The sequence below is a fragment of the Podarcis gaigeae genome (assembly GCF_964106915.1).
Source record: "Podarcis gaigeae genome assembly, chromosome: 7".
In the NCBI taxonomy this organism is placed as follows: Eukaryota; Metazoa; Chordata; class Lepidosauria; order Squamata; family Lacertidae; genus Podarcis; species Podarcis gaigeae.
The window spans coordinates 3,717,774-3,744,965 of NC_139683.1; the positions used below are offsets into that span (position 1 = coordinate 3,717,774).

A 27,192-nucleotide genomic window follows, 5' to 3' on the forward strand; every position below is an offset into this window, starting at 1 on the left:
AGGCAACCTCAAATAAAAAAATCAAAGCATCTCTAATTCCCAGATTTTTCTTTTCTTTTCTTTTTTTTTAAAAAAACCCTGCATCGTTAATTTTGCTTTGTAACACACCAAGAATGTTTGCAGGGCAATCCTAAATAGGTTTACTCAGAAGTAAGTCCTGCAGCTTTCAATGTGGACCAGGTTTGGCTGCTTAGGAAAAGCTGCTTTTCTCCACGGTGACCTGAGGACACGCAGACACACTTGGCCCAAGGGAGAATCCTGTTATTCAAGGAAATGATTCTCCTCTGGCATTTTATATTCTACACTGTTACGGAAAAATCTAGGTGCGAGGCTGCTCAGTCCCCCAGCTCGTCGGGCTGAGCCCGCGGGTCCCTGCGGAATAAAGGAAGGAGTCCAGCCACCAACCGGAGCAAATATCTGTAGACCAAAGTTTATTGCGCAACAGGTTCAAAGAGGAATTTTGAACCCCGAGGATGGGGTGACAAGGACTTTTAAAAGTTTCTATCTTATCCCAGCATACAGTTCATTAAGCATCATTGCTACATCAGAAAAGGAGAGGGTTATACATGATTATACCGGGGACGCGGGTGGCGCTGTGGGTTAAACCACAGAGCCTCTTGGGCTTGCCGATCAGAAGGTCGGCGGTTTGAATCCCCATGACGGGGTGAGCTCCCGTTGCTCGGTCCCTGCTCCTGCCCACCTAGCAGTTCGAAAGCACGTCAAAGTGCAAGTAGATAAATAGGTACCTCTCCGGCGGGAAGGTAAACGGCGTTTCCGTGCGCTGCTCTGCTTCGCCAGAAGCGGCTTAGTCCTGTTGGCCACATGACCCGGAAGCTGTATGCCAGCTCCCTCGGCCAATAAAGCGAGATGAGCACCGCAACCCCAGAGTCATCGGTGACTGGACCTAATGGTCAGGGGTCCCTTTACCTTATGCATGATTAACATAGGAGGAATGTGTTGGGGCAACAGGCAGATACAGGATATGTATTGGGAAGTACATTTGAAGCACCTACTACAGTGGTACCTCAGGTTACAGACGCTTCAGGTTACAGACTCCGCTAACCCAGAAATAGTGCTTCAGGTTAAGAACTTTGCTTCAGAATGAGAACAGAAATTGTGCTCCGGCAGCGCAGTGGCGGCAGGAGGCCCCATTAGCTAAAGTGGTGCTTCAGGTTAAGAACAGTTTCAGGTTAAGAACAGACCTCCAGAACGAATTAAGTACTTAACCTGAGGTACCACTATACAAAGGGACAATAGAACTTTGGTTTGCATAGTCTGCCACCTGGGCAAGTCTGGAGGAGTACATGACCTCCCGCTTGAGGGATTATGGCAAGGACCAAGTAGTTTCCAAGTTCTTGGCCAATGAAGCAAATTGGCGGTGGAATGAAGGAAACTGGCAAAGGAATTGATTTTATGTGGTTTCTAAAGCTAGGTCACTTCCCTGAGCTGTCAAGTCGAAAGGATACATTTATGCATAATATTTGTAACATCTAACAACTTTAAAGATGTGCCCCCACCTGTAATTTCTGTAACTACACTCTCCTCTTTATGAAGTGTGTATTTTTTGCACAAAGCTCTCTGAACCTGAATAACAATAACAATAAACGATCCAAACCGCACATGCAATTTATCTGTGTTTCTTGGTGGATTTACATATGTAGTTTATTTTCACAAGGTTTTGATTTTGCAAGCATTAAAAATATTCTTGCACACCACCCCAACTCCCAGGGTTCGGCTTCCTTGGAATGATGCTAGTAGAGAGCACGGCGCCTTTTGGATAGATCGTTTTATTTATCATGATAAAGTAAAGATAAAGGGACCGCTGACCATTAGCTCCAGTTGTGGACGACTCTGGGGTTGCGGCGCTCATCTCGCTTTACTGGCCGAGGGAGCCGGCGTACAGCCTCCGGGTCATGTGGCCAGCATGACTAAGCCGCTTCTGGCAAACCAGAGCAGCGCACGGAACCGCCGTTTACCTTCCTGCAGGAGTGGTACCTATTTATCTTTGGCGTGCTTTTGAACTGCTAGGTTGGCAGGAGCAGGGTCCAAGCAATGGGAGCTCACCCCATCACGGGGATTCAGACCACCAACCTTCTGATCAGCAAGTCCTAGGCTCTGTGGTTTAACCCACAGCGCCACCCGCGTCCCTATAATTTTTATCATGATAACACAGTATAAAAACAAAGAAACAAAAAACGGTAACAGCAGAATTAATGTTGCCAACATTAAATCTTGGCACCAACGAAACCACCTAAACAATATCACCCCATAAGGGTCTATAGGCTTCCTGAGAAGTAGGGATGGTCTCTGCCCTCTTCAGCAGCTTCGGCATTTGCAGCTGGAATCAATCAATCAATCAATCAATCAATCAATCAATCAATCAGAGCCTAGTCCTCCCCAACAAGGTAGAAGGAGACTAGCAAAAAAAGGCAGCTGGTCTTGCAGGACTCACAGCCAAGATGGTCTCTTTACATTTATACAATCCCACCCTGTCCTCAGCTCTCACCTGTGGCTCCTAGATGCTGTCAGCACCTGACAGCTGCCACACCCTGGAAACGGCTTCAAATGATCAGCTAAACCAGGTGAGGGGAGCCAATAATAATAATAATAATGTATTATTTGTACCCCACCCATCTGGCTGGGTTTCCCCAGCCACTCTGGGCGGCTCCCAACAGAATTACAGTGATATCTTGGGTTACAGATGCTTCAGCTTACAGACGCTTCAGGTTACAGACTCCACTAACACAGAAATAGTACCTCGGGTTAAGAACTTTGCTTCAGGATGAGAACAGAAATTGTGCAGCAGTGGCGCAGCGGCAGCGGGAGGCCCCATTAGCTAAAGTGGTACCTCAAGTTAAGAACAGTTTCAGGTTAAGAACGGACCTCCAGAATGAATTAAGTCCTTAACCTGAGGTACCACTGTTATGATAACAAAAATTAAAAAGTGATAAGACATCAGACATTAAAAACTTCCCTAAACAGGGCTGCTTTCAGATGTCTTCTAAAAGTCAGATAGTTGACATCTGATGGGAGGGTGTTCCACAGGGCAGGTGCCACTATCGAGAAGGCCCTCTGCTTGGTTCCCTGCAACCTCACTTCTCTAAAGGAGGGAACCGCCAGAAGGCCCTCGGAGCTGGACCTCAGTGTCCGGGCAGAACGATGGAGATGGAGACACTCCTTCAGGTATACTGGGCCGAGGCCATTTAGGGCTTTTAAGGTGAGCACCAACACTTTGAATTGTGCTTGGAAACGTACTGGGAGCCAATGAAGGTCTTTCAAGACCGGTGTTATGTGGTCTCAGCAGCCACTCCAAGTCACCAGTCTAGCTGCCACATTCTGGGTCTCAAACCCTCGGTGAGTTAGGGGCTTCTCCTGTGTGCAAAGAAAGGCTCTGGCAGATTGAGCAGATGATAGCAAGAGTGGGTCCAATGGTCAAGAGGGAGGTTTTGCACATGCTATAGAGCAGCGGTTCTCAACCCGTGGGCCCCCAGATGTTGTTGGACTACAAATCCCATCACCCCTAGCTAGCAAGGCCAGAGCTCAGGGATGATGGGAGTTGTAGTCCAACAACATCTGGGGACCCACAAGTTGAGAACCGCTGCTGTAGAGGGAAGTGAGGGGCAGATGGGGCTCATCTACCTGGGAAGGTGGACCATCTAGAAGAAGGAAAACTCTGACCCTAAATCACCGCTGCCTTGTGGGATATCTTCGGGAAAAACTGGCACCCCCAAACTTGGCCCTCCAGCTGTTTTGGGACTACATTTCCCATCATCCCTGACCACTGGTCCTGTTACCTACGGATGATGGGAGTTGTAGTCCCAAAATAGCTGTTGGGCCGAGTTTGGGGATGCCTGCCCTACACAAATCCAGAGCGGAGTCCCTAAGGCAGTTGGATGGTGCCTTGTCTGCCTCCTGGCAAGTCTTGCAGCCAAGCTGGTGCCAAACGTCCTGCTCTGCTTTCCTTTGGACCACATCAGCAAGGCTGAGGGGTGTGTGTCTTGCCATCTGGGCAGCCCAGGGCCTCCAGACACACTGCCCAGGCTTGCGCCCCAAGGAGGTCACTTGGGTGCTGCTAAGGCAGAGGTTAGAGGGACGCGGGTGGCGCTGTGGGTTAAACCACAGAGCCTAGGACTTGACGATCAGAAGGTCGGTGGTTCGAATCCCTGCGACGGGGTGAGCTCCCGTTGCTCGGTCCCTGCTCCTGCCAACCTAGCAATTCGAAAGCGCGTCAAAGTGCAAGTAGATAAATAGGTACCACTCCGGCGGGAAGGTAAACGGCGTTTCCGTGCGCTGCTCTTGTTCTCCAGAAGCGACTTAGTCCTGCTGGCCACATGACCCGGAAGCTGTACGCCGGCTCCCTCGGTCAATAAAGCGAGATGAGCGCCGCAACCCCAGAGTTGGTCACGACTGGACCTAATGGTCAGGGGTCCCTTTACCTTTACCTTACGGCAGAGGTTTGGCTTCACCCCCGGAGGCGCACTCCACTGTTTCTCTAGAGAGAAAGGTGCCAACTGCATTCTGCATGGGGCCAAGGGCTTCAGGGAATTAACACCGCAACAGAGCTCGCTTTCCCCATTAGTCAGAGCATGTCTGCAGCTTCTGGCATTCAACACATTCACCCACACAGCTCTGTCCCAGCCTATTGCGGGCACACGTGTTAACCCTGTCTGTGGTGCCTACCCCTTTTCCCCAAATGATGAGACAAGAGACCAGAGTATGGGTTCAAATGGGCCACAACTTTATTGAGCTTTAGAAGGGGGAAACATGGCACAGGCCTTGGCAGGTAACCCTCTCAGCCCGCCTGCCTGAGGATATGGGAGTTGATTTACAATGAGCTAAAAAAGGTATTTAGGTATACCTTACCAAAGAAACCGGAGGCCTTTCTTCTGGGCATGGTAGACCAGAATGTGTTAAAGAAGGATAGAACCTTTTTTATGTATGCTACTACAGCAGCAAGAATTCTCATTGCAAAGTATTGGAAGACACAAGATTTACCCACTCTGGAGGAATGGCAGACGCAGTTGATGGACTACATGGAACTGGCTGAAATGACTGGCAGAATCCGAGACTTGGGAGAAGAAGCAATGGAAGAGGACTGGAAAAAATTTAAGGACTATCTACAAAAACATTATAAGTTGTATGAATGTTAAGAAAATGCGCTTTATAGGAAATTTTAACCCCAGCAATAGCAATCAGGTGAAATGAAAACCAAGGTATAAGAAGTTTGAGGTGGAATCAGGAAATAATTTTATTGTGTTTTGACTAAAATATATAAGAATTGGTGTACAATATTTTGAATTTGATAACACGATAAATTGAAAGATACAATAAGTTATGAAACAAGATGACAAATTGCTGAAGTTTGTATTTTAAATAATGCAGGGTCTGGAGGATGTGGGGAAGTCCAGTAGTTTTGACAAAAGGTCTATGGAAATTTGAAATCTTTATATTCTTTTTTCTTCTATCTGTTTTTCTTCTATATTTCTGTATTCTGTAAAATTAATAAAAATATTTTTTTTTTAAAAAAAAAGGATATGCAGGCAGATGAGGTCCAGTGAGAGGGGACTGCAAAGCGCAAACTTACACAGCCTGCCCTTCCACCGACTTCGTCCCAGGAGTTTGACCTACATGCCGCCGCTCTAGGGCCAGGGACTCCCGGTTTTTGCCCTTTAACGGGCCCTGCAAACGTCGCCACATGGGGAGGGAGCATGAATGCATCCCTCCCAACTTGATGTTAGACTAAAGGATACCTTGCTAAGGCCTAAAAACCGCCAAAGTTGTGACGAAATGCTACAGGGAAGGCGAAACCTGCCAATGCAGGGAAAATTCATTCCCAGTTCTGAATACAGTGGTACCTCGGGTTAAGTACTTAATTCGTTTCGGAGGTCCGTTCTTAACCTGAAACTGTTCTTAACCTGAAGCACCACTTTAGCTAATGGGGCCTCCTGCTGCTGCCGCGCCGCCGGAGCACGATTTCTGTTCTCATCCTGAAGCAAAGTTCTTAACCTGAAGCACTATTTCTGGGTTAGCGAAGTCTGTAACCTGAAGCGTATGTAACCTGAAGCATATGTAACCTGAGGTACCACTGTACAGCAACCATCTTACGACCACAGCAGTGCCCGCTGACCTGGAATGCAAAATATTAGCCTGTAAGGAAAGCGTCATTAACTTGAAGATCGCTGACCTAGGATAAAATTATGGAAGCAATAAATTATTAATTTGAGGGAGGGTGATCCTGGAAGGAAGAACAGCAAAAGAGGCTTGAGGAATGGACTCATCCTCTTTTCTTTTGGCCTTAGGCCCACCCCTGGCCTAAGGCGGGAATTGTCTTCCGTGGCCGAGGGCGGGTCAAAGGCCGGCCCAAGCAGGTGGGTGGCACCTGCCCAGGTGAGCCTCGCTTGGTGCCGCAAACCCCGCCCACCTGTGGGGAAGGGAGGGCGGATATTGCTTTCCATCAGGTCTTGCAGCCAAGCTCGTCTTTTGAGATGCTGATGAGAGCAATGCCGAGGTCATTGTCCTACAAAGAAACTTGTCTGACTGGATCCACAGCCTCTTCTGTTAGATTCAAACCCTTCCTGGTCCAGCACAGAGCTACCTTACTTAAGCATCTCTCTTAGCTCTTCCAGTTGACTCACCCAAACCAATGCTCCCCATTTCCCCCTTGGCTTCGGTTCTCACCTAATTGCTAATTGCAACCCAGCTCAGCCCACTGAAGGGAGACACAGCACTGAATGTGCCCCCCACCCCCCCTCTTCTTCTGCAAAGGAGCTTGGTTAGGCAGTTCTCCAAACCCCTCCAATAACAATATCTAAGGACTGCAAGAGATGAAAAGCAAACGTGTGTGTGTGTGTGTGTGTGTGTGTTTGTGTGCATGCGCTTAGAACTTAGAAACACAGAACTGTAGAGTTGGAAGGTACCTAAGGGTCATCTAGTCCAGGGGTCAGCAAACTTTTTCAGCTGGGGGCCGGTCCACTGTCCCTCAGACCTCGTGGGGGGCCGGACTATATTTTGGGGGGAAAACATGAAGGAATTCCTTTGCCCCACAAATAACCCAGAGATGCATTTTAAATAAAAGCACACAATCTACTCATGTAAAAACACCAGGCAGGCTCCACAAATAACCCAGAGATGCATTTTAAATAAAAGCACACATTCTACTCATTCTAAAAACACGCTGATTCCCGGACCGTCCATGTCTGAGTGTGGATTTTAATCCCACTCACCACATTGTCAGTTTCCTTTCTCTTTGCGGCCCCAGGCACCTGTTTCCTGTTTTCTTCTCCTGAGTAGAGATAAGCGTGGTGTCAGTTGTTGAGGTTTCTTCCCCTACAACTCTGGGCAACCTGGGGTGTGTGTGTGTGTGTCGGGCGGATATTTGCACCCCGGCACCGTATTTGCTTAAGATGGCCCTGTTTACAGAGTTGCATCAGTTTCCCAGAAAGCAAACAACATCCACTTTTTTTAGCATGGAAAGAAATGCATTGGGGTGGGCGAAATACCCCAACTCTTAGCAGTGCTTGGTTTATAACACAGAACACAACTACTTTGTAATACGATCGTGGGACATCCAGAAAGTATAAAACAATCCAGCTACATGAGAATCACCCCCAAAATATAATCACCAACAAGCTTCTTACATATGTACCTTAAGCATGTATGCAAATGCAGGGAGAGGCATGAGAGTCCTTATATGGGTAATCTCATTTATATTTGTTCTAATTTGAGACAAAACTATTACTCATCTCTTCCATCAACACCAAGATGACTTTCTCTTTTCTGACCTTTCATATTTGTCAGAGTTGAAAATCCCTAATAAAAATATTATTATTATTATTATTATTATTATAGTATTATTATTATTATTATTAGCTAGAAACAGTACCTATGCCTCTCTTCAAGAGCACTGGCTATTCTCAATGATATATTAATAATAATACTGTAATAATAATAATAATAATAATAATAATAATAATATACTATATACTATACTACACTACACAGAAATGTTTCTTTGATTGTCCTTGAATCTTGTGAAATATATATAAATCTAATAAATGAATAAAATCAAGAAAATATATTGGCCTTATTTTCAGCTCTCCTACTCCACTATATAGCTTACATAACCCCTCAATTCTCACTTTTGTCCTCCTTGCTATTTGCCTCTTCCACAGAACCCACTTCCTTTGTTCTCTTGACACCTCACTAGGCTAGAATGACTTGATTAGGTTTTAACACTTGCTATATCTAGAGAATCGCAGTGGCTGGCACTCAGCTTAACACCCCAAGTCTCAATTAAATTCTAACGCTAACTGGATCCAGGAATTTGGAGAGGTCCAGCACCCCTGAACCTGTAGCAACATCATCATTTAAACTGTCATTCCAAAAATGTAAAAACAAAAGCAATCCCTCAATAACTATTTTGTTTCTTATTACATATGGCGTTTCTCCCATATCATTAAGATTAAGTAAAGGTAAAGGAACCCCTAACCATTAGTTCCAGTCGTGGCCGACTCTGGGGTTGTGGTGCTCATCTCGCTTTACAGGCCGAGGAAGACAGTTTTTTCTGGGTCATGTGGCCAGCAGGACTAAGCCGCTTCTGGCGAACCAGAGCAGCACACAGAAATACTGTTTACCTTCCCACCAGAGTGGTGCCTATTTATCTACTTGCACTTTGATGTGCTTTCAAACTGCTACGTTGGCAGGAGCAGGGACCGAACAAAGGGAGCTTACCCCGTCACGGGGATTCAAACCGCCGACCTTCTGATCGGCAAGTCCTAGGCTCTGTGGTTTAACCCACAGCACCACCCACGTCCCTCCATTAAGATTAAGTAATCAGTGGCAAATCAGTATCAACACCTTCAGAATAAGTATCCAAAGGACACTTGGAATATTGCAGCCAATACTTGTTCAAATAATATTCAACACTTACGTAACAAGGGTTTTTATAACCATTCTGAAAGGCCAAAGCATTTCTGATCTCCAGTCCCGATTTGGACCAAATGCTCTGTGCCCCCAGATAGGGCGTTGCTTGCTTCCCTATAGCATCTCCCAGGCGGGACCGGATTTAGGTTTGATGAGGCCCTAAGCTACTGGAGGTAATGGGGCCCTTTATATGTGATATTTTAGGGAGCAGGCTAGCAGGCGGGGCCCGTGACTTACATCAGGGGTCAGCAAACTTTTGCAGCAGGGGCCTGGTCCACTGACCCTCAGACCTTGTGTGAGGGTTGGACTATATTTTGAAAAAAATATTTGAACGAATTCCTATTGAGGCATCTAATCATAAGCCTGCATTTTTTATCAAAGCTTATATATTTCAATCAGGGCCTGTATCTTAAAGATTTTCAAATGTTTCATGCCAGGCAAAAGACCAGCTGCCTAAAAGGCCTTGGCAATGTTTTTTCCTCCTAGACAAGGGGCCCCCTGATTTATAGCAGAAAACAATTCTCAAAGTCGTAAAAAAGGAAATTACAGGCTGAGAGCGAGGACACTGATCCTACATGTTACAGAAGATAAAAAAGCAGAGATAAACATAATTAGGAATGAGTAAATAATAAAATGATACCATGTGCCTCCCAGTAAAATGAGCCATATCTTCTTCCTAAGGTTAAAAAAAGGCCAAGAGCAATGGAGAGGCATCTAGCTGGCAGAAAAAGAGAGCATTTTAAGGAAATCTTTTAAAGCTGTTTCTTTTTTTAAACTGAGAGAGTTAAAGGGCAATAAATGTTGGGAAGAGCTAATGGGAAAGGAGGGGTGAAAGGAGGGGTGTAAACTGAAGAGGCTTCTTTTGAAGCTGTTTTTTTACTGAGTTCCTTTTTTACTTTACAAAGGCCTTATTCCTTTTAAAAGGCTACCTATGATCATGTATTAAATATATTGGCTTAAATGTAATTATGCAAAGGATTTAAGAAATGCTAGATTCTTATTTCATATAGTTGTAAGAGTTTTAACTATCCTGAAATTAAGTCAGCCACCAGCCTAGCCCCCCTGCCAGACAGGAGACGCCATAGAGCACTCCTGATATATAGTTGTCAGGCTTTTTGTTTAGAAACCTTCAAATGAAGGAGATCTTTCAATGTTGATGTGAACTCAAGATCCTTGACATCTGTTGAAGATAAAAATTCAAGATTAACTATCTGTTTTGGAAGGCAATAGGGCAAGGAGGGCAAGAGGTGAGCTGGTAATTAAGATTCCTTGTTGAGACACATGTAAGATATATTACTACTTATTTGTCATTTATATATAGCTCTTTGTGTTCCATAAAAGGACAGAAGGAAGTGGGTGTATCTTTTGTGATTGGTTCTAGCAAACAGCCAATAGGAATTTCAACCAGGCTGATTGGACAGAGGCAGCCAAAGGAGGAGCAAGGGGGCTGGATTAAGGAAATATAAGTGCTGGCCAGAATGGCAGGAGGCCAGGCCAGAGCTTGGTAACCATACCACTGTGCCTCTCATTTATTTGTCTGACAAATAAATTATTATTTTAATTTCTCTATTGCTGCGTTGAATATTTCATTCCAGCTAAGCGTTAACCACAAGCAGGGTGCTACACTATGCCCCACAAATAACCCAGAGATGCATTTTAAATAAAAGCACACATTCTACTCATGTAAAAACACCAGGCAGGCCCCACAAATAACCCAGAGATGCATTTTAAATAAAATGACACATTCTACTCATGTAAAAACATGCTGATTCCCGGACAGTCTGCTGGATTTAGAAGGCGATTGGGCCGGATCCAGCCCCCGGGGTCTTAGTTTGCCAACCCATGACTTACATAATAGGAGCCAACACAACACAAAACACCATTGCTGTATGTAGGTTTTATTTTATCTGTTTTTTAATTGTAGGAGGTGAGGACAGGTGACCCCACCTAGGCCCGAAGTCCCCCCCCAACCAGGCCTCAAAACTGTCCAAAATTCCTTTTGTCTTCTAAAAATCCAAATCAGCTTTTCTCTGCTCTTCTCCAGTGGCGTAGTGTGGGGGGTGCAGGGGGGGCCGGCCGCACCAGGCGCAACATCTGGGGGGGGGGGGGCGCTCGCCGCCTCCGGAGTCGCCGAAGAGCCTCGGGCGCAGGCTGTAGCAGAGCCCCATGTCTTGCAGAAGCGGCAAGCTGTGCGCGCGTCCGGGCTGAAGGCATCCGGCAGGCAGCGGCTCTCAGCGCTTGCCACGGTCCCCGCGCGTCAGCGCCGTTGAAGGCGCACTAGGCAGCCCCTCCTCACAGCCCCGCCGCCGCTGCAGCAGCTGGGCCATGTTGCATTTTCCTTGCCTCTCTGCCCTCCTCCTCCGGGCAAGCAGCGTCGTTTGGGCGGCAGCGCCAGCAGCAACTTGCCTCAGATCACCTGACACGGACCCGCCGCCGCCATGGCTACCTTACCGTAAATACCCCAGCCCAGGCAGCAGCAAGAAGAAGCTGGCAGCGGCGGCAGGTTAGGGGTTAGGGGGCGCAAATTACTTGCCTTGCCCCGGGTGCTGACAACCCACGCTACGCTATGCCGCTGCTCTGCTCTGCTTTTCTCACATGATGCTGTGGCAAGGGCAAACCGTTACTTTTTATCAGTACAAAAAGGCTTCAAAACGCTAATGAATAGACTGTTTGAAGCAGGCCTGAGAACTGACTTTTATCTCATTCTAGTTGCAACTTCTTGGACATGCCGAACTGTACTCATTCCCCTTTCCTGGGAAGAGTCCCAAGACAGGAGCTTTCTGTTCATGCTCAGAGGAACTCATGGGCAGGACTCCTGAGGGAGGAGAAAGGGGAGGGAACTAGAGAGTGGGGCCCTAAGCTATAGCTTGTTTAGGTTATTGTATTTTAGTGTTCTGTTGGAAGCAGACCAGAGTGGCTGGGGAATAAATAATAAATTATTATTATTATATCTCATGCGTAAAACGGCACTGCTCCCAGGGCGCATTTTGGAAAGCTTTCGTTTCTGGTGAAAGGGCACCTCGGCTGCAAGAAACGAAAGAGAGATGCGAAGCCCAGGAGGTGGGTTTGGGGTGGAACAACAAAATTAGAAAAAAGCTTTGCTGCCTCCGCCAAGCCGCCTTGGATTTGAGGAGAAGCTACACGTGGGTTGATCTCATCCGGCCCCTCCGGCGGTTTATAAGCAGCTTGCGCCTAAATTGCTGCGCGTTGGGCAGCTGCTGCAAGACCGAACTGTCGCTTGGTCCGCTGTTTTCATTTTATATTTTTGCAACCCGGCGCAAGAGTTTTCGCCGCTCCTCCACCCCGGAGGTGAGATCCTTTTTTTGCAAAAAAAAAAAAATAAGGGGAAAAAAGGAAGCGCGGACAAGACTGCATCTAAGATGAAGGCGTCTTTTACAATCCTGCTGGCCGCATGTCTCTGCGTGCAAAGAGGTGAGGCCCTTCCATTTTCACTAGACAGAACGCTTTTAGGGTTTCTGACCCCCCCCATACAAAATTAAGTTTTTCTCCCCCCCGTCTCCCCACCCAATATCAATTTAGGTTATTTTTAAGGATGCCCGTTAGCTTCTAGCAGGCGTCTGCCTTTATCTCTGCAAAGCGGGGGGAGGATAGCTTGCTTTTACGGCCGCCCTGAGTCTGGTTTGCGAAAATGGGCGTTGCAGGGGCTCGTTAAAAGAGCGCAACGTACGCCGCGATCCTAAACCACTGGGAGGAAGCGCCACTGGATTGCACAGGAATTTCTTCTGGGTAGGCGTGGCTTAGGGTTGCGCTCAATCCTAAGGGTGCCGCCCTGACCCCATTTGCCTGGGATTGTCCTGCGGTTCTGTGCGCGCGTTAAATGAGAAAGGAGGCCCATCGGGCGCACCTGGGTCTGCTTTCGAGTCAGTGTGCGCTTCAGACAGTATGGCGTAGTGGTTAGAGTGGTGGGTTAGGATCCTGGAGTTGGGGAGGAAGGGTGGGATGCGGATTGGGCCGGAAGCAAAAGATTAGGCAGGAAAAGCCCCCTCTGACGTCAGACACGTCTACCTGTGGTGATGAGCAGGGAGGCACTCACCCCCCCCCCCATGGCGGCACTCCTGGAATGTCATTTTTGTATGGAGAAGGGGCTGAGTTAATTTTAATCTGATGTATTCTTTTGAAACATACAAAATTTAAAAGTATGGATGTGAGTTTTTCTTGATTTTATTGCTTTATTTTTCTGTAAACTCTTGCATGCATGGGAGCAGGGCCGGGAACAGAAGGTGGCAACCCCTACAGAGTGCCAAAAAAATTCATGGGGGAAGGGGAAGCAGTCCACGAGGTCTTTCCCACCCCCTTTGTCTGAGGGTCTGGATCTTTGCCAGGGCCTCTTGCAAGCGCTGGAAGAAAACTCCGGGTTTTGTGGTCGCTCCCATTGTGTGGTACTGTGGATTTTTTCCGGGATGATGTAAAAGCTGGGATGGTACGGAATGGGAAGGGATGCCCTCCAGCTGTTTTGGCACTACAACTCCCATGATCCCCAGCTAACAGGACCAGTGGTCAGGGATGCTGGGAATTGTAGTCCGTCACTGAATTAAATGGATGTGCCAGAGATGCATCGGAGCAATATTTTAGAGCGGAAACATTTATGGTTTTTTCTTCTTCCTGGAATGCCGGTTCCAGGATTCTGTGGCTCAGTGCCTGTCCCAGCTAGTCCTTTGAGACGGGTAAAATTCTGCAGATCCTTTTTGGGCTGCTGGCACCATCCCTTTCCCTCTCCGTGAATATCCCTTCCCCATCCCCCAAGTGATTTATGCCCTATTCAAAACAGCATTGTAAAAAACCCAGAGAGCATGAAAACTAAGCCTGTACTTCCCACAAGCCCTGACTTGCCTTTTCCTACTGTTTAAAAAGCTTTTGCGTTTCAATAACCCAATTACCTGTAGTCCTTCAGTCATTCTGGTCCTTCCTGGTGGAGAGGATACAGATGGCTAGCAGTAGCCACTATGGCTTACCTGCTTGCAGGTTTTTCCACAGGCATCTGCATGGCCATTGTGAGAACAGGATCCTGGAGTCCAGGAAGGGGCAGTGGCCGGATCCAGCAGGTTCTGCTTACATTCTTACGTTCCGTAATTGAATGAACAGCTGCAGAGTTGTATCTCTAGAGGAATCGGGTTCCTCTGGCGAACAATGGAAGTATTCTGTATTTATTTTACTTGTTATAATGGAGGTCAGGTCCTGGCAAGCCCGCTTCTCTCGCTTTACACGGAAGGCAGAAGAGGCCTTTTGGAAACTGCATTCCTTAACCAGGCAAAGGGGATGAAGATGGGGATCCAGCTGTTTCTTAGGGGAGATTACCCACCATCACTTACTTGCTCATTGAGGAACGCCAGGTTCCCTATGAAATTACCATATTTTTCGCTCTATAGGGTGCACCGGGTCATAGGGTGCACCGAGGTTTTTTTTTGGGGGGGGGATAAAGAAAAAAAATTATTCTCCCCCCCCCCGAGCCCCAAGAGCAAAGAAGCCATGACAGCGAGTGGGATGGATCCCGCTAGCTATCTTGGCTTCGTTTTTAGCCTCGGGGCTGGGGCGGGGGAAGCCACCCAGAACAGGTCCGGGAGCAAAGGTGAGGTTACACTCAACCTCGCCATTGCTCCCGGAGCTTGCTGCTATTCGAAGCCTGGGGAGCGCGGCTTGGTAGCCCACTGCACACCCCAGGCTTAGGGCAGCTACATGCAAGCCTGCGGTGCCCGGTGGGAACTCCCACTGGGCTCCCAAGACTTGCGGATAGATGCCCGAAGACCGGGGTGCGTGGTGCTCCGCTCCCCGGGTTTCGGGCTGCAGGCTGCTGTCCGCAAGCCTTGGGAGCCTGGCGGGAGCGAAAGCCTGCATTTGCTCCATAGGCTGCACACACATTTCCCCTTCATTTTTGGAGGGGAAATAGTGTGCCCTATAGAGCGAAAAATACGGTAGTTTGAGATTATGTCCCACCGTTCCTTCTTGGGGTGCCCAGAGCTTCAGGTCTCTTAATTTTGATCTGTGATCAGGAAAGTGATTGACAGATGGTTTTTAACTCTGGAGTAGGCTTGCTAAAAGGAACTATGGAAAGAGAAGAAGGGAAGTCATTGATATATTGAGGATGTAAAAAGAGTATTTTAAATTGTAAAATAGAATGTGTGTGTGAAAGTGAAACAAGAGGAAAGCACTGGTGTGGTGTAGTAATAATAATAATTAATAATTTATTATTTGTACCCCACCCATCTGGCTGGGTTTCCCTAGCCACTCTGGGCAGCTTCGAACAAAGACCAAAAATACACTAAAATGTCACACATTAAAAACTTCCCTGAACTTCCCTGATGTCTTCTAAAAGTCAGATAGGTGACATCTGCTGGGAGGGCGTTCCACAGGGTGGGTGCCACCACCGAGAAGGCCCTCTGCCTGGTTCCCTACAACCTCATTTCTCACAGGGAGGGAACTGCCAGAAGGCCCTCGGCGCTGGACCTCAATGTCCGGGCAGAACGATGGGGGTGGAGATGCTCCTTCAGGTATACAGGACCGAGGACATTTAGGGCTTGAAAGATCAGCACCAACACTTTGAATTGTGCTTGGAAACAATGTAAATCTTTCAAGACCGGTGTTTTGTGGTCTTGGCGGCCGCTCCCAGTCACCAGTCTAGCTGCTGCATTCTGGATTAGTTGTAGTTTTGGGTCACTTTCAAAGGTAGCTCCATGCAGAGCACATGGCAGTATCCAAGCAGGAAATAACTAGAGCGTGCCCCACTCTGGAGAGACAGTCTGCGGGCAGGTAGGGTCTCATCCCAGGTACCAGATGGAGCTGGGAGACAGCTGCCCTGGACACAGAATTGACCTGGGTAAAGAACGTCAGGGCTTGATTACGCATGGGGCGTAGTTTTGGACACCAGTCACATGCCGCGGGCATCTTCTTCCCCCGAGACAGTTTAGCAGCACTGGGAGGAAATAAGGGGGAAATATAATAGTTTACTAGGCAGGGGTAGAAAACACAGAAGCAGCTGCCTGCCAGATGTTTCTGAAATTCCTCCCAGCATCCCTGCCCATGCTAGCAGTCTACAGTATCTGGGGGGCACCAGGTTGCCAAAGCCTGATACCTATAGGTCTCTGTCTACCTGGTCCAGCCACTCCATTCTGACCCCCCCTCCAAGTCTCTCAACTTTCCATACCATTGAGTTACTAATGGAGTGGTTTGGGGGGTTTTCACCTCGCCTTACCTTAGTTTACCTTACCTCAACTGGAACCTTACCTCAACTGGAACGTGTCCAGAGGCGGGCAACCAAAATGGTCAAAGGCCTGGAAACGATGCCTTATGAGGAATGGCTAAGGGAGCTGGGCATGTTTAGCCTGGAGAAGAGGAGGTTAAGGGGTGATATGATAGCCATGTTCAAATATATAAAAGGATGTCACATAGAGGAGGGAGAAAGGTTGTTTTCTGCTGCTCCAGAGAAGCGGACACGGAGCAATGGATCCAAACTACAAGAAAGAAGATTCCACCTAAACATTAGGAAGAACTTCCTGACAGTAAGAGCTGTTTGACAGTGGAATTTGCTGCCAAGGAGCGTGGTGGAGTCTCCTTCTTTGGAGGTCTTTAAGCAGAGGCTTGACAACCATATGTCAGGAGTGCTCTGATGGTGTTTCCTGCTCGGCAGGGGGTTGGACTCGATGGCCCTTGTGGTCTCTTCCAACTCTATGATTCTAGTTTCCCCCCTGCAGATTTTTGCCACCACAGTAGAAGGTCTAGGGCAGGGGTCAGCAACCTTTTCCAGCCATGGGCCGGTCCACTGTCCCTCAGACCATGTGGGGGGGTCGGACTATATTTTTTTTGGGGGGGGGGAATGAATGAATTCCTATGCCCCACAAATAACACAGAGATGGATTTTAAATAAAAGGACACATTCTACTCATCTAAAAACACGCTGATTCCCAGACTGTCTGCGGGCCGGATTGAGAAGGCAATTGGGCCAGATCCGACCCACGGTCCTTAGGTTGCCTACCCCTGGTTTAGAGGCATAGCATCTGCCTTGAATGCACAAGGTCTCAGGTGCAATACTTGACATTTCCAGCCGGGATGGGGGAGAAACAGGTGACAAACGCCGGCACCCTCTCTAACTCTTGTGCATAACATCACCAACACTTCGTTTGATCAAACTTACTTTTGTTGAAGGGGAAGAAATGGAGGCAGTGAGAGATTTTACTTTCTTGGGCTCCATGATCACTGCAGATGGTGACAGCAGCCATGAAATTAAAAGACGCCTGCTTCTTGGGAGAAAAGCAATGACAAACCTAGACAGCATCTTAAAAAGCAGAGACATCACCTTGCCAACAAAGGTCCGTCTAGTTAAAGCTATGGTTTTCCCAGTAGTGATGTATGGAAGTGAGAGCTGGACCATAAAGAAGGCTGATGGCTGAAGAATTGATGCTTTTGAATTCTGGTGCTGGAGGAGACTCTTGAGAGTCCCATGGACTGCAAGAAGATCAAACCTCTCCATTCTGAAGGAAATCAGCCCTGAGTGCTCACTGGAAGGACAGATCGTGAAGCTGAGGCTCCAATCCTTTGGCCACCTCTTGAGAAGAGAAGACTCCCTGGAAAAGACCCTGATGTTGGGAAAGATGGAGGGCACAAGGAGAAGGGGACGACAGAGAACGAGATGGCTGGACAGTGTTCTCTAAGCTACCAGCATGAGTTTGACCAAAGTGTGGGAGGCAGTGGAAGACAGGAGGGCCTGGCGTGCTCTGGTCCATGGGGTCACGAAGCGTCAGACACGACTAAACAACGACAACAACACAGGAGCCTGACTAAAGGAACTTTAAAGACTGAATCTTCCTTTTGGACACAATTTAAATGAGTTTTCTGTTCGTTGCTACAGTAGTAGATCTTGTACATAGCTCTCTCAATTTTTGGATTATTATTAATAAAAGATTTAGAACGTAGAATGGTTTGGTAGCGTTTTGTGTGCCGCTTATGTGCTGCTTACTTTACACTGGTCTACCCCTGGTCTAGGGCACCATTTTTCACCCCAAAGGAAAGGGTTGTTATTGTTCATTTAATTTCTATGCCGCTTTAGATTTTAATGGGGAAAAAACTAACTCAAAAGCGGTTTGCATTACATTAAAACATCAATTAAAACAATCTAGAATAAAACTCAAGGTTCAAGGAAAATATTTCAGTGGCATTTTGCCCTTTTATCTACCTACTTAATTTATAGAGCTGCCCTTTGGCGGACATACTCTAGGAAGCCCTTGTGCTGTAGTGCAGTGTTCCCCAACCTTGGGCCCCCAGCTGTTTTTGGACTACAATTCCCATCATCCTTGACCACTGGTCTTGCTAGCGAGGGATGATGGGAGTTGTGGTCCAAAAACAGCTGGAGGCCCAAGGTTGGGGAACACTGGTGTAGTGGTTAGAGTGTCGGACTAGGAGCTGGGAGATCAGGGTTCAAATCCCCCACTCCGCTATGAAACTCACTGCGGGACCTTGGAGTGAGTCACAGCCTCTTCACTTATCTTCCAGGGTCGTTGTCGGGATTAAGTGGGAAAGGGGTGAACTATGTACTCCTTGGAGATAAATGCAGTGAATAAGCTCTTCTAGAAAACTGGAGGGACAAGCCACAATTGGACCCACACCAGTTGCAAAATGCACCTGGCTAATTTTGAACGGTGCTTGTGGGTCAGTGGTGCATTTCTGGTGATATATTTTGGCAATCAGGGTGGATAAAAATAAATGATCTAAAAAAAAATTAAATTTGATTTTTCCTAATTTAAATTGGATTTTTAAAATAAAATGCTTTTGGAGGAAAAATCTTCCTAAAGATAGTTTTCTATTTAAGGTCCATTATAGTCGAAAGGCTATTCATAAGAAATAAGGATTTAGTTTTTCATGTATGTTAAAACTCAGTCTGTTGTTTTTTTAATTGTTTAACCACCTCAGTTAACAAACATGAATACTATAATGTTATTGTTTTAGTTAAATAAATTGTTATTAAGGAAATGATTATTTTTCTCCTCCCAATAAAGAACAGCATAAAAGTTGTCCAAATGCAAAGTTAACTTATTAAACCTCACAACAATTACCTATGTCTATGTATTTATAATAGTATAACCAAATCAGTAATTTTTGATAGAACTGTAAAAACTACTCTGAAAATTTATTCTTCCAAAAACGAAACCTTCATCTGGTTGTAAATATTAAAATGATACCAGCAAGAATGAGTCTTTCTGTAAAAAAATTTAAAATGATTTAAATCAAGTCTTACAGAATAGTGATTTAAATCAATTTGATTTAAATCAAATCCACTCTGGCTGGAAGGGGAAGTTAAAAAGGTGTATAAATGTCAAAACAGTTGAGTGGGTTGTGGGATGAGTCAAAGCGCCTACAGCAGACATAGGCAAACTCCGGCCCTCCAGATGTTTTGGGACTACAACTCCCATCATCCCTAGCTAACAGGACCAGTGGTCAGGGATGATGGGATTTGTAGTCCCAAACATCTGGGGGGCCAGAGTTTAGCTGTGCCTGGCCTACAGTTTCATCGTGGGTTTGCTTACTCAGACGTAAGCCCTGGCAACGAGGATATGGCCGAGTTGGAAGTGGGAAACTGTTTCATCTAATTTTGGGAATGGTTTTAACTGTTTTTCAGCTTCGTCGCTGGTGTGCTGGTACTGCGAAGGAGCAGAATCAAACTGGGGCTGCTGGAGGTGGCAGATTTGCTCGGATTCAGAAACCTCTTGTGCCACCGTCTACGTTGGTGCAGGACTGGGTAGGTGTATTTTAAAACAGGGGCACTAGGGTTGCTTTACCAGGCAAGGAGATTCTTGGGTTAATAGGCTGTGGGGTTTTCTGTCTTTTGCTACAATCAGCCTTCATCACTTGATGAAGGCAAGACTTTCCCGATGGAGACTTAAAGCCCATCTAGTCTGGGATAGGGGTCTTGGTTTATTTTGGCTGGCAGGCTGGAGTCCCCACTTCTCATGGGCCGACCTGTCAAGTCCAAGGGACGCGGGTCTAAACCACGGAGCCTCTTGGGCTTGCTGATCGGAAGGTTGGCGGTTCGAGTCCCCACGATGAAGTGACCTCCCATTGCTCTGTCCCAGCTCCTGCCAACCTAGCATTCGAAAGCACACCTGTGCAAGTAGATACCGTATTTTTTGCCCTATAGGACGCACTTTTTCCCCTCCAAAAATGAAGGGGAAATCTGTGTGCGTCCTACGGGGCGAATGCAGGCTTTCGCTGAAGCTTGGAGAGCGAGAGGGGTCAGTGCGCACCGACGCCTCTCGCTCTCCAGGCTTCAGGAAGCTATCAGCAAGCCTGGGGAGCCCGCGGGAGTTCCCGCAGGGCTCCCTAGGCTGCGGATAGCAGCCTGCTGCCTGGAGCGCGGGGCGCGCTGAAGCAGAGCGCCCCCGCTTCGGGCAGAAATCTGCAGCTTGCTGCCCGGAACGCAGGGAGCGCTGAAACAGAGTGCCCCACGCTTCGAGCAGACATCGGGCAGCCCCACAAGCTCGGGGGACAGCGGGGAGGCGGAGCGCCGCCATACCGCTGTTCCCCGACCTGGTTTGGATTCCCCGACCTGGTTTTAGGGCGGAAATAAAGGAGGGGGGGAAATTCCCTTTATTTCCCCCCGCAAAAAACTAGGTGCGTCCTATGGGACGTAAAATATGGTAAATAGGTATTGCTGCAGAGGGAAGGTAAATGGCGTTTCTGTGCGCTCTGGTTTAAGCCACAGTGTTCTGTTGTGCCAGAAGCAGTTTAGTCCTGCTGGCCACATGATCCGGAAAAACTGTCTGTGAACAAACGCCGGCTCCCTCGGCCTGAAAGTGAGATGAGCGCCGCAACCCCATGGTCTCCTTTGACTGGACTTAACAGTCCAGGGGTCCTTTATCTTTTACCTGTCAAGCACCCCACATGTTGTGGGGTGACAGTTTCAGCGGGGTTCAGCCTGTGCCAGAAACTCATATATACAATCTAATTGCCAAATGGCACCTTATACCTGGGTTATGTTTGCCACAATGGAATGTCTAGGTGCCACCTTTTCCCAATGAAGCTGCTGCTTCTTAAAAACTTCGCTAAACAGGGCTGCCTTTAGTTGTCTTTTAAAAGTAATATAGTTGTTTATTGCCTTGACATCTGCTGGGAGGGTGTTCCACAGGGCAGGCGCCACCACCGAGAAGGCCCTCTGCCTGGTTCCTGTAGCTGTGCTTCTCACAGTGAGGGAACCGCTAGAAGGCCGTTGGAGCTGGACCTCATGACCTGGAAGCTGTACCAATAAAGTACAATAAAGCGAGATGAGCGCCACAACCCCAGAGTCGGCAACGACTGGACCTAATGGTCAGGGGTCCCTTTACCTTTATCTTATCTCCTCCCAGTCTCCTCTTTTCCAGGCTAAACATAGCTAACCCCTTCAACCATTCCTCATAAGGCTTAGATTCCTTTTTTAAAAAAATATTTTTTATTAACCGGCCAATCAAATCAAATTAAATCACATCACATAAATTCCGAATTACAAAGCCGAATTTTAAATAAGGCTTAGATTCCAGACCCTTCATAATCTTGGTCACCCTCCTCTGCACACATTCTAGCTTGTCAATATCCTTCTCAAATTGTGGCACCCAGAACTGGATCCAGCACTCCAGATGTGGTCTGTCCAAGACAGAATAGAGTGGGACTGTGACGTCCCTTGATCTAGACACTAGGCTTCTATTGATGCAGTCTAGGGTAGCGCTAACTTTTGCTGCTGCTGCTGCTGCTGCTGCTGCATCACACTGCTGACTCACCTTAGGCTTGTGTCAAAACAAAAATTTTTTTTCCCTTCCAGTAGCACCTTAAAGACCAACTAAGTTAGTTCTTGGTATGAGCTTTCGTGTGCATGCACACTTCTTCAGCTCATACCAAGAACTAACTTAGTTGGTCTTTAAGGTGCTACTGGAAGGAAAAAATTTTTTGGTTTTGACTATGGCAGACCAACACGGCTACCTATCTGTAACTTAGGCTTGTGGTCCACCAAGACCCCTAGATCCTTTTTTTTAATAGAATATTTATTAAGGTTTTTAATAATAATACAATAAAAGTAAAAAGAAAGGAAAACATAAAAAATAGTAACAAAAATACAAAAGCAAAAATAATTAAAAATTTTAAAAAATAAAACATGCAGATTTTCCATTTCTCATTTTCCTTTAACATGTTTCCCGGACTTCCTCATACCTCCCTTTTTTGTATTCCGATTCAAATTGTTAGTTCAGCAAATCCTTCCCATTAAGTTTTAACCTGTTTCTAAGCCTGTTTCTCATATTCCCTTAAAACATTACAGCTGGAAACCGCTTAATTTCTATCCAACATCATTCTAACATTCATTAATTTTACAATATTTCTGTAAGTAGTCTTTAAATTTCTTCCATTCTTCTTCCGCTGACTCTTCTCCCTGGTCTCGGATTCTGCCGGTCATTTCTGCCAATCCCATATAGTCCATCACCTTCATCTGCCATTCTTCCAGAGTGGGTAAATCGTGTGTCTTCCAGTACTTTGCAATAAGTATTCTTGCTGCTGTTGTAGCATGCATAAAGAAAGTTCTACCCTAGATCCTTTTCACATGCACTGCTAGTAAGCCAAGTGCCCTCTATCTTATATTAGTGCAGCTGGTTCTTCCTGCCTAAGTGCAGAACCTGACATTTGTCCTTACTGAAATTTATTTTATTGGTTACGACGCAGCAATCCAATCTTGAATCCCAATTATGTCCTCCCTGCTATTAGCTACCTAACCCAGTTTGCTGTCTCTCTTGGTATGTCCCACGGAGGACCTTGCGGTCTTCAAACAAAAACAACTTGGAGGTCCTGGGCCACAAGGAGGTCAGGCTGGCTTCAACCAGAGCCAGGGCTTTTTCAGCTGTGGCCCCGATCTGGTGGAACGCTCTGTCACAAGAGAATAGGGCCCTGCGGGACTTGATGTCTTTCCGCAGGGCCTGCAAGACAGAGCTGTTCCACCAGGCCTTTGGCCAAGGCACAGTCTGACCCCCTCCTTTGGTAATCCTCACAGAACTCTAGCCCAGTGGTTGCCATTAATTTGACTCTGAATTGATTTTAGAATTAATTGATTTTAGAATGCATTTCAATTAATTGATTGTGATTTTATGTAAACTGTGTTACTTTTTCTGTTAGCTGCTCTGAGCCCGGCTTCAGCTGGGGAGGGCGGGATAAATAAAAAATTATTATTACTGATGGGCATCCTCTCTGTTGACTCGATTCCTTCCTTCCAGCTGGTTATTCGTCACAGTCCATCACCAAAGGCTGTGTTCCGGTTTGCCCACAAATGGGGGTCAACCTTGGCTTCGCAGCCACGTCCGTCAGCTGCTGTTCGTCTTTCTTATGCAACATCAACGGAGCCAGCAGCGTCAAAACAAACCACCTGATCTTGGCTGCTGGGATTGCCGCCAGCTTCTTCTACCTCTTTGGACCCAGGCTGTGATTTTTTTGAGAAATCTTTGCACGCAGAAGGAGTCTGCTCAGCCTTCTCCGCCGAGAAGCCCGAAAATAATGTGTTTTTCAATGGCATATAATTCCATTGCTTTTTAACTCAAATGAATCTGTGTCTCTGCACTTTGTATTAGTCTTAAGAGAGACCTTTTCACTTTTTGGGGGGCGGGGAAGGGAGTGGGGGGGGGGAATGAGATGTTTTGTATGGCAACACTGCCCCCCTGAGGCTGCTGGGAGTTTTGCACACCCTGGTGAGGAGCTGGCAGCTTGTTGGGAAAATAATTTTGCACGATATAGAAGCCAAAAACTCTGCTGAACAAAACATTCCTAATCCCTATGGGGGGCTTTAAACAGGGGCCTTAAACTGTGTTTTCCGCTTGATGGCTCACCGGAAGGCAAAATCCACTGGGGGTGGGGGAAACCCCTCGGATGAAATCTTTTTCTTTTTGTATATTCTGAATTTAGATCCAGTTTTTTGCTTGTCACATTTCACATAAAGAGCAATGTGACATGCACAAAGTGTTTGGATTTGGAGCAGGGATTTGGTTATTTGTTATTTGTTTTTTTTTTTGTTTTGCCTGTTAAACTTTACATTAAAAAGTGAACACTGTCTAGACAATTTTGCAAGATATGTGGATTTTCAACACACGGTTCTCTTGTGCTTTCTGAACTTTAATAAATACATTTTGGTTTTTACCTTACTTCATTTCCCCCCTTCTGTTTTCCTGTCACGACATGCCTCCAGTTGCATTTCGTGTGTTTTCCTGAAATAACTTATGTTATTAATTACTCACCCTTAGGTTCCAGGGTGGATTACGGCATTAACGTACGGTTTTGAAAACAATCACAAAAATAAATTGGGTCCTAAAAATAATACTCCTCAAGTGTCAAAAGCCATGATCTCCCACATTTCATAGAACCAGAATTGTAGAGTTTGAACAGGCAGGCAGGCAAGAGTCCTCTGTTCAAACTCCCTGCCATGAAGGAATCTCAGCTAGATCGTTAGGAAGAACTTCGAAATCACGGTCTGGCAATATCTTAGGACCAACCAAATGTCACAACTTGGTTGCCAGCTATTGCCTTGTCCAGTTTGTGTGTGTGGGAGAGAGAGAGAGAAAGAGGGAGGCAAAGCTACACGCTGAAGTCAGCCTTATAATCAAGATTGTCCACTGTAGTTTTGTGCTCACTTGCAACCATTTTGAGTTGGGAGTAGAACAGGGTCGGCAACCTAAGGCCCATTGGCCATTTTAATAATGGCTTTTTATTATACTTTTTCATGTACAGTTCCCGAGAACTCTTTTGATGTTTTCTTTATGAGGAAGCGGCTTAGAGAACCTTTGTTGTTTAGTCGCTTAGTCGTGTCCGACTCTTCGTGACCCCGTGGACCAGAGCACGCCAGGCACTCCTGTCTACAAAAGTAAATAAATATAACCTATCGGTGTTTCAGGAGATAACAGAAATCACTGGGTTAAGGCTGACCAAAAGTCCAGAGGTAGTATTCCTATCAATTTACGATGGGTGTGGAAGGTTCACAGGCTACGAAGGACTTGCTCCCAGATTTATTGACAGCTGCACAAATTAATATAAGCCAGGAAGTGGAAGGGGCAAGAAGAATATAAAATGGAAGAATGGTATAAAGAGGTGTGGGGTATAGCTATTAACGATAAATTAACATGTGCCATTAAGGTAAGATGGGGAATATGCAGGAGAAATGATTTTGAGGAGATAATGGAGGGAGTTTGTAGAATTTTGTACTGTTGAAAAACGGAAAGGGGTCAAACCATCGCAAGAGGTATTGAAATTTTGGGAGGTTGGGTAGTTCCAATGGAATGGTCTCAGTGGTGGGGTGCACATTTTTATTCTTTATTTATGATGATTAGTCAAAATAAATAAAAACTGAATCTATCAGGGATCTTGACGTTTCCTCACTGAGGTCGGCTGCCTCCTGACAACATCCGTTCCAAACATTCCACCAACTATAGTTCCGTCTCCATTGTGACACCCTTGTGCTTCTCCCCCTGTGCCTCAGCATCTTGCAACGATGGCAGGAGGGAATTGTTCCCCTTGCACTTTCATTGTCCAGGATGCTAAAACACACACATAGTTGGAACAGGCAGAGCTTTTCTTACCGCCCCCCCCCCCCCCCCCGTTCCAGCAGGACGTTAGCTGCCGAGTCCTGTTCGAGGGCGTGTTGGCGGTGGCTGTCTTCAGAAAAGACAAGGCTGACTGACAGGTAAGAGGGGTGGGGTGGGAGCAGAGGCAATCCTGGCAGATTTCAACCTGTCTGCAGGTTGATCTCTGGCTACCCATTTTAATAATATATTTGTCGTTTAGTCGTGTCCAACTCTTCGTGACCCCATTGACCAGAGCACGCCAGGCACTCCTGTCTTCCACTGCCTCCCGCAGTTTGGCCAAACTCATGCTGGTAGCTTCGCGAACACTATCCAACCATCTCGTCCTCTCGTCCCCTTCTCCTTGTGCCCTCCATCTTTCCCAACATCAGGGTCTTTTCCAGGGAGTCTTCTCATGAGGTGGCCAAAGTCTTGGAGCCTCAGCTTCAGGATCTGTCCTTCCAGTGAGCACTCAGGGCTGATTTCCTTCAGAATGGAGAGGTTTGATCTTCTTGCAGTCCATGGGACTCTCAAGAGTCTCCTCCAGCACCAGAATTCAAAAGCATCCATTCTTCGGCGATCAGCCTTCTTTATGGTCCAGCTCTCACTTCCATACATCACTACTGGGAAAACCATAGCTTTTACTATACGGACCTTTGTTGGCAAGGTGATGTCTCTACTTTTAATATTATAATACTATATACCATTTTTTTTTGGGGGGGGGGGACTTGTAGCCTACCTTCAATTCAATTGTCCCAGCAGCTTAGAACTCAAGCTTCCTGGAGCATTTCTGTTAAAACTGGAGGCACAGCATGGCCATCTTAGCTGGTGGCTACTGAAAGCCTTCTCTTCCACGATTTTGTCCAATCCTCTTTGAAAGCTGTCCTAGTGGGTGTGCTCCAGTGGCAGGGAGTTCCATAGTTTAAGCCCTTTTATTTTCCCTGTCCTGAATCTTCTAAACATGCAGCTTCACTGGATGTCTTCAAGAGAATGAGAAAAACTTTTCTCTTTCCACAAGAGCGATTTTGTAAAGGAATAAAATTCTGTGTAATTTTTGTAAAGGAATACTTCTGAATATTAAAGGAATATTCTGTAGCAGAATTTGTCCCTGTGAAGAACTCTCCAAAGGGACCACTAGGTGGGGTTGCTGTTTGACTAAAAGGTAGTTTTCGGGCATCCACTGTTAATTCAGAATATGCAATTGTCTGTTCCCACTTCTTATGCGCCGATTCTGCCTAGGGGTTAGCAGGGAAACTAAGAAGTAGGGGCTTGATGGAAATATCCGTCCCTTTTGGTGTCTGCAGCAACTAGTGATCTCCAATAATAAAAATTATTGTGACACTTTAGAAGCAGGAAAACAGCCAGGGAGGTGGTCAGACTTTTGAATGATGAGGGAATTTAAGGTGTGCTAAAAGAGGGAACGCGGGTGGCGCTGTGGGTTAAACCACAGAGCATAGGACTTGCTAATCAGGTCGGTGGTTCGAATCCGCGCAACGGGGTGAGCTCCTGTTGCTCGGTCCCTGCTCCTGCCAACCTAGCAGTTCGAAAGCACACCAGCGCAAGTAGATAAATAGGTACTATTCCGGCGGGGAGGTACGGTAAATGGTGTTTACGTGCGCTGCTCTGGTTCACCAGAAGTGGCTTAGTCATGCTGGTCACATGACCTGGAAGCTGTACGCCGGCTCCCTTGGCCAGTAAAGTGAGATGAGTG

At 46.6% G+C, this 27,192-nt stretch overlaps 1 protein-coding gene across 1 annotated transcript; it reads left to right on the forward strand.

Annotated features, from left to right (window-relative positions):
* Positions 1–12,083: 12,083 nt before the first annotated feature.
* On the forward strand, positions 12,084–24,071 carry LOC310849295 (lymphocyte antigen 6E-like). Its single transcript, XM_083749500.1, has 3 exons — positions 12,084–12,354; positions 19,547–19,666; positions 23,154–24,071. Exons 1-3 carry the CDS (start codon positions 12,303–12,305, stop codon positions 23,360–23,362), a joined length of 381 nt encoding a protein of 126 aa, XP_083605626.1. The 5' UTR covers positions 12,084–12,302; the 3' UTR covers positions 23,363–24,071.
* The last annotated feature ends 3,121 nt before the right edge of the window (positions 24,072–27,192 follow it).

Bases quoted from the DNA above. Each gene is read 5' to 3' on its own strand.
- LOC310849295 (XM_083749500.1), top strand. From the start codon at position 12,303: ATGAAGGCGTCTTTTACAATCCTGCTGGCCGCATGTCTCTGCGTGCAA. The intron at 12,355-19,546 runs GTGAGGCCCTTC...ACTGTTTTTCAG, and splicing joins ATGTCTCTGCGTGCAAAGAG to CTTCGTCGCTGGTGTGCTGG. The intron at 19,667-23,153 runs GTAGGTGTATTT...CCTTCCTTCCAG, and splicing joins CTACGTTGGTGCAGGACTGG to CTGGTTATTCGTCACAGTCC.